The sequence below is a fragment of the Macrobrachium rosenbergii genome, chromosome 59 (assembly GCF_040412425.1).
Source record: "Macrobrachium rosenbergii isolate ZJJX-2024 chromosome 59, ASM4041242v1, whole genome shotgun sequence".
Lineage (NCBI taxonomy): Eukaryota > Metazoa > Arthropoda > Malacostraca > Decapoda > Palaemonidae > Macrobrachium > Macrobrachium rosenbergii.
Genome location: NC_089799.1, coordinates 8,712,594 through 8,728,153, shown reverse-complemented (window position 1 = coordinate 8,728,153; position 15,560 = coordinate 8,712,594). Strand labels below are relative to the sequence as shown.

The 15,560-nt window shown below is 38.6% G+C and overlaps 1 protein-coding gene across 1 annotated transcript in view; it reads left to right on the top strand.

Moving 5' to 3' along the window:
• Window positions 1–12,784, top strand: part of LOC136837545 (uncharacterized) — a 240,610-nt gene extending 227,826 nt beyond the window's left edge. Inside the window, exons 2-6 of the mRNA XM_067102389.1 lie at window positions 2,657–2,720; window positions 2,914–3,838; window positions 8,773–8,901; window positions 10,136–10,253; window positions 11,150–12,784. Coding sequence (XP_066958490.1) covers window positions 2,657–2,720; window positions 2,914–3,838; window positions 8,773–8,901; window positions 10,136–10,253; window positions 11,150–11,294 — 1,381 coding nt within the window. The 3' untranslated portion in view covers window positions 11,295–12,784. The remainder of the gene's footprint in view (window positions 1–2,656; window positions 2,721–2,913; window positions 3,839–8,772; window positions 8,902–10,135; window positions 10,254–11,149) is intronic.
• The last annotated feature ends 2,776 nt before the right edge of the window (window positions 12,785–15,560 follow it).

Sequence of the window (15,560 nt, the reverse complement as noted above, 5' to 3'; positions counted from 1 at the left end):
TAATATTGTGTTAGCTTAGCAAATCCGAGTTCTGGGTGAAACGAACATGAAATGAATCGTACAGACGATCAGAGCTTTGAAGATTCCTTCGTGTAAGACATTTTAAAAGACTCCGGAGATGAAACTAGCAAATAAAAACGGTGAATTTGGCACCATCTTGCTAATGCAGTTCAAAGTTTACCATTCAAACTCGGAGGAGATAATGTATAAAAGTTTGTTGTTATTATTATTATTATTATTATTATTATTATTATTATTATTATTATTATTATTATTATTATTATTATTGGGTAATAGACCCTATTTCAAACAGGTGTTGTTGAAAGTTATTGTTGCATCAGCTGCATTCAGTTTATATAGAGTTTTCTCTGATTCTAATACCTAAATGCTCTTGGCTACTGCATCGGGCCAGTAACGTACCGATGTTCATCGTCTTAGGGAGGGAAATTTGTCGTAGATCAGGGTGTAGGTTTTATTCAATAAGTAAACGAAGTGTGGATATTATTATTATTGTGTGTGTATTATTGTGTGTGTATTATTATTATTATTGTGTGTATTATTATTCAGAATATGAACCTTATTCATGTGGAACAAGCCCACCAAAGGGGCCACTGACTTGAAATTCAAGCTTGCCTCCAAAGAATATTAAGGTGTTCATTAGAAGGAAACAAGAGAAGATAAAGGGAAATACGGAAAGAAGAGATCTCACTCATTAAAAAAGAAATGATAAACTAACAAATTAATAAACAGATAAAAATATAAATAAAGTATTAAAATGCAAGGAGGACCGTATTACAAGTGAATTGTTTAACAGTATTTCCAACCGACAGTGAACAAAGTTCACAGATATGATATGTCGATCAATCACGAAGGCAGATTGCTATACATTCCCCACCAACTGCAGAATCGTAGTCTGATCTCAGGGTGACGTGGGATCACGCACACGCACACACACACACACACACAAACAATGTCCAGGAATTCTAAGGAACACGAAGCATCCGAGAGAGAGAGAGAGAGAAGGGGGGGGGGGGCAAGGACAAAGAAGGAATAAAGGAAGAATGGACGAAGAGGCTTTTTTCTTCAGCCAGGAAATTCCTGCTATTTCGCACAGCTCAGGCCAAGTGCAATTTTTGTAACGACGCTCCAGGTCACGAACCATCTTTTGCTTTTGCACGGCAAAAACCAAGTCAGGGCAATAAAGGTTGTTCAACTCGGGCCGAAAAAACAATGGCAAGGCAGTTATATTCTTTTAGTGTATCTCATGTTTATTTCTCTCTGAGAGTTTAATGTTGTAAACTTTGTTATAAAGGTATATATGTGTGATTTTTCTTTGTTTATTTTGCATAAGAAATAATAGGTGTAAAATAATAATATGTTGTTTTATACATGATATCTTTTTTCTCGAATTGCAGATGGGAAATAGAATTATTATTATTATTATTATTATTATTATTATTATTCAGCTGAAATAAGCCCACAATGCCCCGAACTTGTCAACTTCTGCCTACTTGGAAAACACGAAACAGAAGAATATAACAAATAAAATTTTCCTCTACCTTCACTTTACGGTGCTTTACACATCTCTCTCTCTCTCTCTCTCTCTCTCTCTCTCTCTCTCTCTCTCTCTCACCTATTCCTAAAGTTTTCCAAGGTTGTTGGGAGGTCATGCAAAAGTTCAAAGATTCTTCAAAAACTTCAGAGAAAATACAACGTAGGTTCTGGTCAGGGTGAATACCAATAGGAAAAAATCCGGTTAAGGAAGGAATCAGAATATTTTAGTAATCAGAATATTTTTAGGTTTATTTTGTTATGATTTCTATGTTTATCTAGTTTCTATGTATATGTGTTTGTGTGTATATATATATATATATATATATATATATATATATATATATACATATATATATATATATATATATATATATATACATATATATGTATATGTATATATATATATATATATATATATATATATATATATTTATTTATAATATATGATATATATTATACATATTATGTATTATATGTATATATATAATATATAATATGTGTGTGTATGCCCGTCGGTATATCTGTTTTTCGGTTTGTTTGTGTGTGTATTTTTTGTGCCGTGTATGCTGAGACAGTTTACATTAATCAATTATTTCTTCTGTCTCTGTAAAGGCGGGGGAGCTGGTATTCTTCTGTGGCAATTAACCGAATCCAAATAACGGCTTGTGTTCTATAACCTATCAGTTTGGGAAATGATTAGTCCTTTCATAGAAGCTGGGGTAAATTGGGATAGGAAATGCACGCTCTATACTCTCGGGTCGTTTTTTTGATTGAATGAGGATGTCCCAATTAATATTTTCATTTTGTCGTCGTATAATACGGCAAGCCATAACAGCTCTCTCTCTCTCTCTCTCTCTCTCTCTCTCTCTCTCTCTCTCTCTCTCTCTCTCTCTCTCTCTCTCTCTCATATACCTTTTACATTTGTTTTCAAGTGAATTTAATAAATGAAAATGAGAAATCACTCATATTGTTTTTCCCTGTACATTGCAGCAAGCAACATACTTTGGTTGCACTTCTGACCTGTGTTTATAATTCAGATAAAAAAAAAAAGACAGGGAACTTCGAAAATAAAGATAATTTACAAACATGTTTTCTTTTTCAGACTGAACCGCAACATTACCAAGGGAGCCATCTACGATTACGAGCAACTCAGCTGCGATCAGAAGGTAGGTGTCGATAGGTACCCCATTTCACACATAATTATATGTACTGTGGTATACCTTTTCTCAAGGATAATGTTCAAATACTGGCCTGCTAAATTGAGATTTGTTTCTTAATGTTGAAGGTATTTACGGGCATTGATGCAAGGAACTGATAAACATTAAAGATGGTCATTCTAAGGCGGTCATCCTCTTTCAGAAACTGCTGGGCCAAGTTCTGACTTGCCTCGATATGCGAACTCAGCAACTTCGAATCAAGCTGGAAGGTTCTCGGGCTCAGATCTGCAAGCCAGGCCTCGCCTCGACGGGGCCACTGTCTAAAGACGCCATCACCTCCGCAGCCGAGACCATGGCCCTGAACGAACTCACGAAATGCCTCGAAGTCCTCGACACCATCCGCAGGATGGGGTCGAAGACCAAGGTCCCGGTCGTCCTCGTGTACCGCGAACGCAAACATCGAACTCAGCATCGGCATGAGGAGAAGGGTCAGAGCAACAAAGTGGTGTTCCCCAAGGAGAAGCGCGACTTCCTCAGCCTCATGGGTTTGCCAGGATCCATGTTCTCCGAGAAGGGCTTCGATTTTACGGTCAGGCCGAACACCGCTTCGGCTCTCCGGAAGCTGCAAGAAGAGGAAGCCCAACACAATAGGGACAACCAAACCAGGGACACCACTGACGTCGGCGAGATCGAGCCGGATGAGAAGAATGGCGGGACGGCGGTCCAGGTGGAGGAGGAGGACACCGATTCGCCCAAGACAGCCAAAAAGAACCTTCTGACCTACCTCCCGTTCATGAAGAAGACCTCGGTCGCCCCCCACCCGGAGTCGGAGGACGCGGAGGGGCGTGACATCGAAGAAGCGGAGGACGAAGAAGAGGAGGCGGCCGACGCCAGATCGACTCTCAGCTGCGACACCTGCAGCTCAGCCGGCAGTAGCGACACCGAAGAGGAACTCGAAGACGTGACAGATACCCCGGTCGCTGGGGCCACGTACGCCCACAAGGAGACGGTTCTCCCGCCGCCCTTCAAAGAGGTCGGTTCTACCTACGTCACTTTGGGTCTGGAGAAAGTTGGCTTGAAGAACACGGGTCGTATCGTCTGTCCATTCATCAGAGTTTCTGTCAGAGGTAGGACAGTGCGCTTTACCTGTCATGGCTCTTGCACACCCGCCACGCAGGTGTGCAGGTGTCATAACAGGTGCAATATAAGAACTGTTTTCAAATTCTTGCCTTTAGAGTGGACAGACTACTCTGGACAAAATCACTAATTTAGGCATTTCCCCAAATGCTGTTATAAGTAGTTTGAAATTACGGCTATATGTTTCGTAATTAATGAAAATATAATTAATAAAGATTCGGCTGTGGGTAGGTAAAACTGCAGGCTATTACCGCGGTCTGATTCCCGCCATTCGCCGACTTGAATATGTACTGCCTTTGTTATGTTTTTGTTTTTTATGGATATTTGCTGTCTTTTGTTTATGTTTTTGTTTCATGTTTATGTATTTGTTGTTTATGATATTTACCGCCTTTTGTTTATATTTTGGTTTTATGTTTATGTCCTTTGTGGTTTAAGATATTTACCGCCTATTGTTTATCTTTTTACGTTCATCCCCAAGATGCTGGTGCTAAACACGGCGCCCATTTTGCACGTAAACCGGTAGTATTCTGCAGTTTTACCCGGCTGTACAAGAAAAAAAAATGGCATTATCAGTGAAGAAGTTTGTTTTAAAAATATGACCTAGAACACTTTTTGTGCAATGATGACATTTTTATGATGAGGGAAGTCAAGCAAGGTAGAACGATTAGGGAAATAAGTTTTCATCATCTGAAGACCTGTGACCAGCAATTATTGGTTTGATATTTGCAGGGAACTCTTCAAACATAAATTTGGCATTTAAAAGAAATTCAGTGAATTGCAGTTAATTATAAACAGTGTATTTTCAGTATGTGAAAACACACTGAACATAAACATGGTTTAGTTTGCAACTCATAAAACGCGTCAAAATTGATGGAAGTATTCGACGTTGGATTTCTAAGTGATACCCAAGTTATAATTAAAGTCTTCTAAAAATGTGATAACATAATAACTACCAAACTTTATTTACCACAGTAACACACAAAAGAGCCACAATTATTCCCACAGTAACACAAAAAAGAGCCTCCATTTTTCCCACAGTAACACACAAAAGAGCCACCATTACTCCCACAGTAACACAAAGAGCTACCATTATTCCACAGTAACACACAAGAGCCACCATTTTTCCCACAGTAACACAAAAGAGCCACCATTATTCCTACAGTAACACACAAGAGAGCCACCATTATTCCCTTAGTAACACACAAAAGAGCCACCATTATTCCCACAGTAACACACAAAAGAGCCACCATTATTCCCACAGTAACACACAAAGAATACCATTATTCCCACAGTAACACACAAAAGAGCCACCATTATTCCTCGGTAACACACAAAGGCCACCATTGTTCCTCAGTAACACACAAAGAGCTACCATTATTCCTCAGGGACACAAAGAGCCACCATTGTTCCCACAGTAACACACAAAAGAGTCCTGCATTATTCCTGCGTAACACAAGAGCCCATTATTCCCTCAGTAACACACAAAAGGCCACCATTGTTCCCTCAGGACACACAAAAGCCACCATTGTTCCCACAGTACAACTGCACAAAGAATACCATTATTCACTTAGTAACACATGAAAGAGCCACCATTATTCCCTCAGTAACATACAAAAGAGCCACCATTATTCCCTCAGGAACACACAAAAGAGCCACCATTATTCCCACAGTAACACACAAAAGAGCCACCATTATTCCCTCAGTAACACACAAAAGAGCCTCCATTATTCCCACAGTAACACAAAGAACCACCATTATTCCTCAGTAACGCACAAAGAGCCACCATTATTCCCTCAGGAACACACAAAGAGCCACCATTATTCACAGTGACTTGCACAAAGGCCACCACTGTTCCTCAGTAACACAAAAGAGCCACCATTATTCCCTCAGTAACACACAAAAGAGCCACCATTATTCCCACAGTAACACACAAAAGAGCCACCATTATTCCCACAGTAACACACAAAAGAGCCACCATTATTCCCACAGTAACACACAAAAGAGCCACCATTATTCCCACAGTAACACACAAAAGAGCCACCATTATTCCCTCAGTAACACACAAAAGAGCCACCATTATTCCCACAGTAACACACAAAAGAGCCACCATTATTCCCTCAGTATCACACAAAAGAGCCACCATTATTCCACAGTGGCACACAAAGAACCATTATTCCCAGGTAACACACAAAGAGCCACCATTATTCCCTCAGTAACACAAAGGCCACCATTATTCCACATGTACACGAAAAGGCCACCAGTATTCCACAGTGACACAAAAGGCAACCATTATTCCACAGTAACACACAAAGGCCACCATTATTCATCAGTGCCACCATTACTCACAAAGAGCCACCATTATTCCCACAGTAACACACAAAAGGCCACCATTATTCCTCAGTATCACACAAAAGAGCCACCATTATTCACAGTAACAAACAAAGGGCCACCATTATTCCACAGTAACACACAAGAGCCGCCATTATTCCACAGTAACACACAAGGCCACCATTATTCCCAGTAACACAAAAGAGCCACCATTATTTCCACAGTAACACAAAGAACCACCATTATTCCCAGGTAACACACAAAGGCCACCATTATTCCCACTGTTAACTTTTACAAAAGAGCCACCATTATTCCCAGGTAACACAAAAAGAGCCACCATTATTTCAGACACACAAAAGGCCACCATTATTCCCACAGTAACAACAAAGAGCCACCATTATTCCCTCAGTAACACACAAAAGAACCACCATTATTCCCAGAGTAACACAAAAGAGCCACCATTATTCCCCACAGTAACACACAAAGCAACCATTATTCCCACAGTAACAAAAGGAGCCACCATTATTCCTCAGTAACACACAAAGTACCATTATTCCTCAGTAACACACAAAAGGCCACCATTATTCCCACAGTAACACACAAAGAGCACACCATTATTCCCTCAGTAACACACAAAGAGCCACCATTATTCCACTGTAACACACAAAAGAGCCACCATTATTCCTCAGTAACACACAAAGGTCACCATTATTTCACAGTAACACAAAAGAGCCACCATTATTACCTCAGTAGCACACAAAAAGCCACCAGTTCCCTCAGAGACACCACCATTATTCCAGAGTAACACACAAAGAGCAACCATTATTCCCTCAGTAACACACAAGAGCCACCATTATTCCCCAGGTAACACACAAAAGAGCCACCATTATTCCCAGAGTAACACACAAAAGAGCCACCATTGTTCCCAAAGTGACACAAAGGCCACCATTATTCCTCAGTATCACAGCCACCAAGGCCACCATTATTCCCACTGTAAACACAAAGAGCCACCATTATTCCCTCAGTAAACACAAAAGGCCACCATTATTCCCTCAGGAACATTCCCACAAAAAGAGCCACCATTATTCCCTCAGTAACACAAAAAAGAGCAACCATTATTCCCAGAGTAACACACAAAAGTGCCACCATTATTCCCTCAGTAACACACAAAAGAGCCACCATTATTCCCAAAGTAACACACAAAAGAGCCACCATTGTTCCTCAGGTATCACACAAAAGAGCCACCATTATTCCCACAGTAAACACAAAAAGGGCCACCATTATTCACAGTGACACACAAAAAGGGACCACCATTATTCCCAGGTAACACACAAAAGGCCACCATTGTTCCCTCAGTAACACACAAAAGGAGCCACCATTATTCCCACTTAACACACAGGCCACCATTATTCCCACAGTAACACACAAAGGCCACCATTATTCCCTCAGTAACACACAAAGAGCCACCATTATTCCCCACAGTAACACACAAAGAGCCACCATTATTCCCACAGTAACACACAAAAGAGCCACCATTGTTCCACAGTAACACACAAAGAGCCACCATTATTCCATGGTAACACACAAAAGCCACCATTATTCCCTCAGTAACACACAAAGAAGTCCATTTATTCCACAGTAACACACAAAGAGCCACCATTATTCCCACAGTAACACAAAAAGAGCCACCATTATTCCCACAATAACACACAAAAGAGCCACCATTATTCCCACTGTAACACACAAAAGAGCCACCATTATTCCCACAGTAACACACAAGAGCCACCATTATTCCCACAATAACACACAAAAGAGCCACCATTATTCCCAGAGTAACACACAAAAGAGCCACCATTATTCCCTCAGTAACACACAAAAGAGCCAACATTATTCCCACAATAACACATAAAAGGGCCATTATAAGACAAAATAGTGGTAGGCCAAATGAAAAGCAATGACAAATTATTCTTACAGACACGGGGAACAACATTCTCTCCCACCTGCAGTTTAGGTCACCAGCAATGCCTCTCTGTTTCACGTTCTTAGACAATATAGAAAAGAGAAAAGTCTTTTTCTAAACTGGGTTTATCTGGATAAACTCCCATTAAGAGGATCAGTGCCGCCAGTGCAACTCAAGTGGTGCACTGTAGGCATTACTGAAGGTTCTTTGCAGTGTCCCCGCCTAAGGCCCCTAGCTGAACCCACTATTAAGCCTTTTGAAATTTTGTCAGAAACCTCAGCATTTGAAAGTCATCCAGTTATAAAGTTCTTTTGAAGACTATAATTTGACAGAGTATAAAAATATATTTAAATGAAAACAAACACCTCGGGCCAGCCCTGTGAGAACTGATAACCAGCTCAGTGGTCTGGTAAAAATATTTTAATAATAATAATAATAATAATAATAATAATAATCCTTTTGCCTAACCTCCATTCCCTCTTACGTCCTTAAACCATGCTGTCCAGCCACTCACAACTCCCTCTTTTTCGCTATTTCAAGCCTGAATGGCTGAAAGTGCCCCAGTGCTTGTCTTTATAGCCAAATTTCCATAAATCATCATCTCGTATCTTGATGATCTAACTTCTTCTTTTCCAGATTCGCAAGGAAACATTCTGTCTCCCGAGTCCACGCAGGAGAGCGCTGAGTGGGAGATCGTTAACAGGAACTACCTGAGGGCGCCATCTCAAATTCATCTGCAGTGTTCCATGGAGGATATACCCGAAGGTGAATACTGAAGGCTTTCAGGATCCCTAGGGCACTGAGTAATGCAGAAATGCAAAGAACAGCTCTGCTCAAACAGTAACTTCTCAGAAAAGTTTTTGTCCTTTCGACATTTGTAGACCTTTATTTTCATTTATTTTTCTGAAGGGGAATTGTCAAAAGGGAAAACTTTTATTGTAGGGACCTTGTAGAAAAGAAATTCAAGTGTTGGAACTGTTAATATTGAACAGAATTGTATATAAATATTTAGGAATGGCTAGAAACATTCTGGACTAAAATGAGAAGAGTTAAGTGCAAATAGAATGCGCTTATAGCTTCATTGTAGACTACTTTACTCTCTCTCTCTCTCTCTCTCTCTCTCTCTCTCTCTCTCTCTCTCTCTCTCTCTCTCTCACACACACACACACACACACACACATACACGTTTTGTGACATCTTTTATGCTCAGTGTTCCACGATTTTACTTCCTAACACAAGGTCATTTCTTCTTTCTTTCCATTCCATCCCAGATACTAAAGTTAAAAGGATAAATATATTGTAAATCGACAATCTTCTTTTTACTTCATTCAAATGAACACCTTAATTTTCTTTGGGAGCTTGAATTCCAAGTCAGTGGCCCCTTTGGTAGGCTTGCTCCTTATGAATAGGGTTCATCTTCTGCATAATAATAATAATAATAATAATAATAATAATAATAATAATAATAATAATAATAATAATAATAATGTTGCTTATTTCAAATGAATGCCATCATATTCTTTGGAAGCTTGAATTTCAAGTCAGTGGCCACTTTGGTGGGCTTGTTCCATATAAATAGGGTTCATCTTCTGCATGATGATAATATAATAATAATAATAATAATAATAATAATAATAATAATAATAATAATAATAATAATAATAATAATGTTACTTATTTCAAATGAATACCATCATATTCTTTTGAAGCTCGAATTTCAAGTCAATGACCCCTTTGGTGGTCTTGTTCCATATGAATAGGGTTCATCTTCTGCATGATAATAATAATAATAATAATAATAATAATAATAATAATAATAATAATAATAATAATAATAATGTTACTTCTTTCAAATGAATACCATCATATTCTTTTGAAGTCTGGATTTCAAGTCAATGGCTCCTTTTGTAGGCTTGTTCCATATGATTAGGATTCATCTTCTTAATAATAATAATAATAATGATAATAATAATAATAATAATTTTTCTTCCTCTTTCAGATGCTGCCATATTCTTGGAGCTGCGGCATTACCGTCCACAAAAGAACATCATCTCTACACTTTGCTACACATTCCTAGACCGACATCACCTCTCCAACGAAAGATTCGTCTGTGAACTGTGAGTGAAAATGCTTATTATTATTATATTATTATTATTGTTGTTGATGATGATGCTGTTGTGGATCTAAGCATCCTCTAAACATCTAGCACTTACCGCTAAAAAAGGTGACAAAAATTAACAAAAAATACAAGATTAAAAACTGTCAAGTTTCGTTTGTCATTCTTTCAATCCTTCTTTCATCCTACGCATCTTTGAAAGATTTTTACCATCAGTTTAGCATAAACCATAAAAAATTATTTTATTTGGAAGAATTTTACTATCAGTTTAGCATAAGCCATAAAAAAATTATTGGTTTTAAGGCTAAGAAACAGACTACAGCTATCTGAATTCGCCCATTTATATCCCCAAGTACCATGGTGTATCATCTCTTTGACCCACGAGTGTATTACTGATTATCATTGTATTTCAAAATAATTTCAAAATAGTTGGGTTCCTCATAGTTAGATGGACCTAACGCCAGGTCCTGACCTAACCAGATCTTACCTACCTACCTAACCTAACTTTGGGCGACGTGTCCTGACCTGGCCGGGGTGGGGGGCGAAGCATAATGAGATTATTTTCAAGAAAATTGTACAGATAGGTTTTAAGATATGGCGTCCCGCTTTTTTCATGGAAAAGTCGAGCTCGGTACTCGATTACATCTCGGGGAAAATGCGTCCCGGTCGGCGACTGGCGGGAACCAGGCCTGGCAACTATTGTAAAGTTTTACCTAATTATGTCTTGCTGACAGCAGATTTTCGAAAAATTATGAAACTAAAAAGCATCTTGATGTATCTTCTCCTTGACCAGCAAATGTGCTATAAATATCATCATATTTTAAAGTAAATTATATCTCATGATATTATGGCAAAAAATGATGAAACTAATCAACAAACTTCCTCTCCCCCACACAGGTACACCTCACCCGTGGATTACACCAGGAAGAACCTGAAGATGTACTCGGAGAAAGCTTTCTTCCTCCACTTGGAAGTGATGCTCAGGCAGACGAGCTGCGAAGTCCAAACTCTAGATTCTCCAAAGTCAACGGCCTCCAGCTGAAAGCGAGACGGCCAGGACACTCTTTAGGATCCCTCAGAAATGGCCATTTGATGCCAAAGGACTCAGTGGTCATGATAAAAAATGCAGTATTATTGAAATAAGTCGACTTCAGGAATTTGACAACATTTGAGTGATGTGAAATCTCAGACTTCTAAAGAACCCCCGTTTCCTTTAGCAAAACCCAAAGCGAATATTTTTTTAAATCTAAACAACCACACGTTTGCAATGGATAGCGAGGCACACCTTTTCTAGACTTCGGTCGAGAAGATGCTTCGTGCAGCCGATGTGATATACAGAAAGATTAACTCGATGAGACGAGATCATTGAAACCATTTCTAACACAATGCAAATTTGTAACGTAGGCTAACTTACAAATAGCCATTGTTAGGATGACACAGGTATATTTGCTTACCAGATAAACTCGTGAGAGACATCGAAGGCTAAGGCAGTCACTTAGCACTTCAATCATTACTGACTTAACTTCTGTAGTTAGCGTGTCAGGTCTTATTCAATGTTCTCTGAAAGGTTGTTGCAGTCATTGCTAAATGGTCTTAACTAACAATTCATCTGATACTTTCTATGCAATTAGCCAATTAAGCTTTGGACTAACATGGCTTAGGTAGTTTTGCTGGTCTGAATTTTTTTTGGCGGTCTTCAATGTTAGTTTTAGATGAAAGTAGAAGTAACTGTGATTGTCGATGAAACGAGTATTTTTATTTAATTCATAAAGTAAAGCAAATTTCATTATAAGTCTCTACTTTAGGTAATAAAATTAAACCTATCTCACACGAAGTGTTGAAGTTTCCACAGTTTACTTTTTCAATAATAACAGTTTTGTAAAATGAAGTCTACAACGGTCAATTCGTGTGGTGTTTCGTTTTTAAGAATTACAATTTTTTAATATGAATTTCAACTTTTTTTTAAGACATTTCGTGTGTCAGAATACAATAATACCCTCTAACCATAGCAATACCCTGACAATCCATGACTTAAGGTTGTAAGTCTTCTTCTTGTGTCTAATGATAAGACCCCTTCATTGCAAAAAGCCACGATCAGTTGCATAAAAAATTTTTCCCCTAAGTCTTTCCCACTGCAATAAGATGAAAAGAGCGCAAAACACAAGAGTCTAATCATCTCTTGAAAGCATTCAGGGCTAGCTTACAAATAGTCGCATAGACTGATATAAGCTAGTCTCACCTACTCTTCGGTAACTCCTACTCAAGATAGGACTAGTGGCTCTTCATTCCTTAACGGTTACTGCTCCCACTGATTTCACTCGCAGTTCGTTAGAATATTCCCAAGTCTACAATCTTGTTACTGATGCCTGTCGCAAGACTACTACTACTACTTACTACAACTGCCTTCTGCTGCCCTGTTGTTCTTGTTGTTGTTGGTGAATGCTAGTCACATCTCACAAACGCAACAATTATAGGCGTCTTGTTGAACCGTTTCCGGAGCTGGTCTGCGCTCTTTTCTACTCGCTGTGCGTGTGTGTGTGTGTGTGTGTCTTGTGATTTATCCTCTATTCGAAAAGAGAAAATAAATGAAGCTTCTGGTGCAGGAGTGGATGCTTCCTTCCTTTCCCATTTTACTTACAGAAGATGTTATTCAAAGTCGTTTTTGTAGGTTACGAAGCGCAAAACGCGAGTTACGTGCGCGACTGCAAAGGTAAGATTTAAAAAGACTCGATTCTTATTACTAGTAGTGATATTTTCATCAAATCTAATTTAAATTACCATAAAAATATGCCTAATGTACATCAAATTATGAAAAATTAATGAATCACATTAGAAACAAATTTCAGAAAACGTTAATTATAGGTAATGATTATTCCTCGGAGGAAAACGGTTAATCCTGAATGTCAAAACGACTTTGTAAATGGACCTGTCTGTGAATGCAGTAATGGATGGATGGAGTGCATTCACTGATGGTTGATTAATTATCGCCGCAGGGGAGTTACTGAAGTCAACTAGAAGTGGCTGATACAAAAGCATTTTGGAAGGAACCTCGTCTAATTGTTCGGAGATTTTTTAAAAGTCTCCAGTGCATTATACGGTCGACGTAGGCTGCAGAAATTCTGAGAAAATCATTGTTGATGTATTGGTTACACTTTATGCTCATATTCAGAATCCTTTCTAGAAAAATGAAACTGTCTTGTCAGTTGGTTGCACTAGCTATAGGACCATTGCTGGTAGAAAGACACTATCTAGTTAAATTTGTTACACTTATGCTTCACATAAAGGACCATTTATAGTGAAAAGACGATTTCCAGTTAAATTAACAAAAAAAAAGGGGGGGGCAACGCGTTAATAATCAGTAAACTGTGAGAGAAACAGTCCATTATTTCATGATCGCCAATTAATACACTTTCAAAGCCATGAAGCTCCCTTGCATTGGGCATTCTTAAGATGGTCTATATCTGCTGATCGGAGCTTCCCCAAGCCATTTGCTTCTGACGGCGGTTGCTTGTTCATTGCAACACTATGATGACTACCATGCCTTTTCCCTCCTCGTCTACTCCTCTTTGTTAGGTAGATTTCAAAATGCAATACTGTAGACATACTGACTCTGTGATATTTCAGAAGATACTAAATACCCTGCTTTTGGATGATTGTGACTCAAGTCATACGACAGTATTAGCGTAATAATCCCAGCACTACTGCGGACATGATGATGTAATTTTAGGTGTTACGTAAGCATAGAGAGAAAATGATAACGATGTTCACCTCGTCAAGAGGAAACTGAACGGAGATACCTTGCGATAATCAGGTCCAGTGAATAAGTATTTGTTCGATGAGCACGAGTTTAGATTAGCTACGATAAGTTTCGATGCACCACAAGTATTATTATGTGACTCGAGTGGAAGGACTGGAGAACTGAACTGTTTGGTTCTCGCTTGAGACTTCTTGTGTATTCATTATTTTATTTTTGGATTTTGCTTGTGTGGTATGTAATTTTAGGAAATAGGAGAATTACGTATATAAGTGGATACTCTTACCTGCCCAAGTAGACCGAAGCGAATGCGTTTCGCAAAGATCAAAACGACTGTCTCTTGTTTTTTTTTTTTTTACCAGGAGTACTTTGAGTGATAACAATTTCTTTTCTATTCCTTGTACTTGGCAGTTCGTGTAATGCAGCCAAGTATTTCTGAAAAGGCCAAGTTGATACTATGGTGTGAGTTGTTTGGATAATAAGCTGATATATATATATATATATATATATATATATATATATATATATATATATCAGCTTATTATCTATAATATATATATATATATATATATATATATATATATATATATTTATATACGTCACCAAAATGCCTGCACTCTTACAGTAGGTAGTAGGCCAGAATAATTCACACAAGTTAGAGCATTGGGCCGACGAGGAAATGCATTGCCAATTATGCCTTGTGAGTTTTGCAATAAGAATTGCATGTATCTTTCCATGCAATGTTTTGGAATGATGAAACCATACAGTATATACTGAGAAACTAAGCTAGCATTACAAGTTAAATAAGAGTATAAGCCTAGGGACAATCTGGTTTCCTTAAAGCATTGTAGAAAAATCAAGTCGGAGCTTTTGTAACATGATGTTTGCTAGTAAGGTTAGGACTGTTGAAGCCACTTCATGTAATAGTGCAACGAGAATATTATGCTTGAAAGCAAAAGACCTGCATGCAATTTGGCTTCAGTTTCTTGGTCGTCCGGCTGTTTTGCAATTCTCAGGCATTGGGAATCGAGTTGCTTTTTGACAGTGCAACCTGCTGATGTTTTTCCTTGATAACTCTAGAGCCAAAGGTGTCATCGAGTTGCGGTCTAATCTAGTGCGAATTCTAGGGGCACGAATGTTTAGTAGCTATACGCATATTCTGGCTTTGCTAAAACTGGTAGGAGATGGACGGTTTAACGCTTTATTTTTACACAGGTTCATGAAAAATAAGACAGACAAACAAATTCGGTGACCAGGCTCATCTTTCTTTCGGGAGAAAAAACACAATAATGAATAGAGGACATCTGGCGAGAAGGAATAGAACTATCTGCTTATAGTGCAGTGTGTACGGAGATTCCTACTGTGTCCTGTTTCTTACCATGATATCTAAAAGTCAAGCATCCTTGACCACAAACCCCTTCCCCATATACTCTCCACCCTCCCCTTTAAAGAGATATACTTTTGTACAATAAAAAAAAAAACTATCCCACGTCGTAATAGCGTTAAATAGACAAGACTGACCATAGACGGCAATGATGATGAAGATGACGTCAG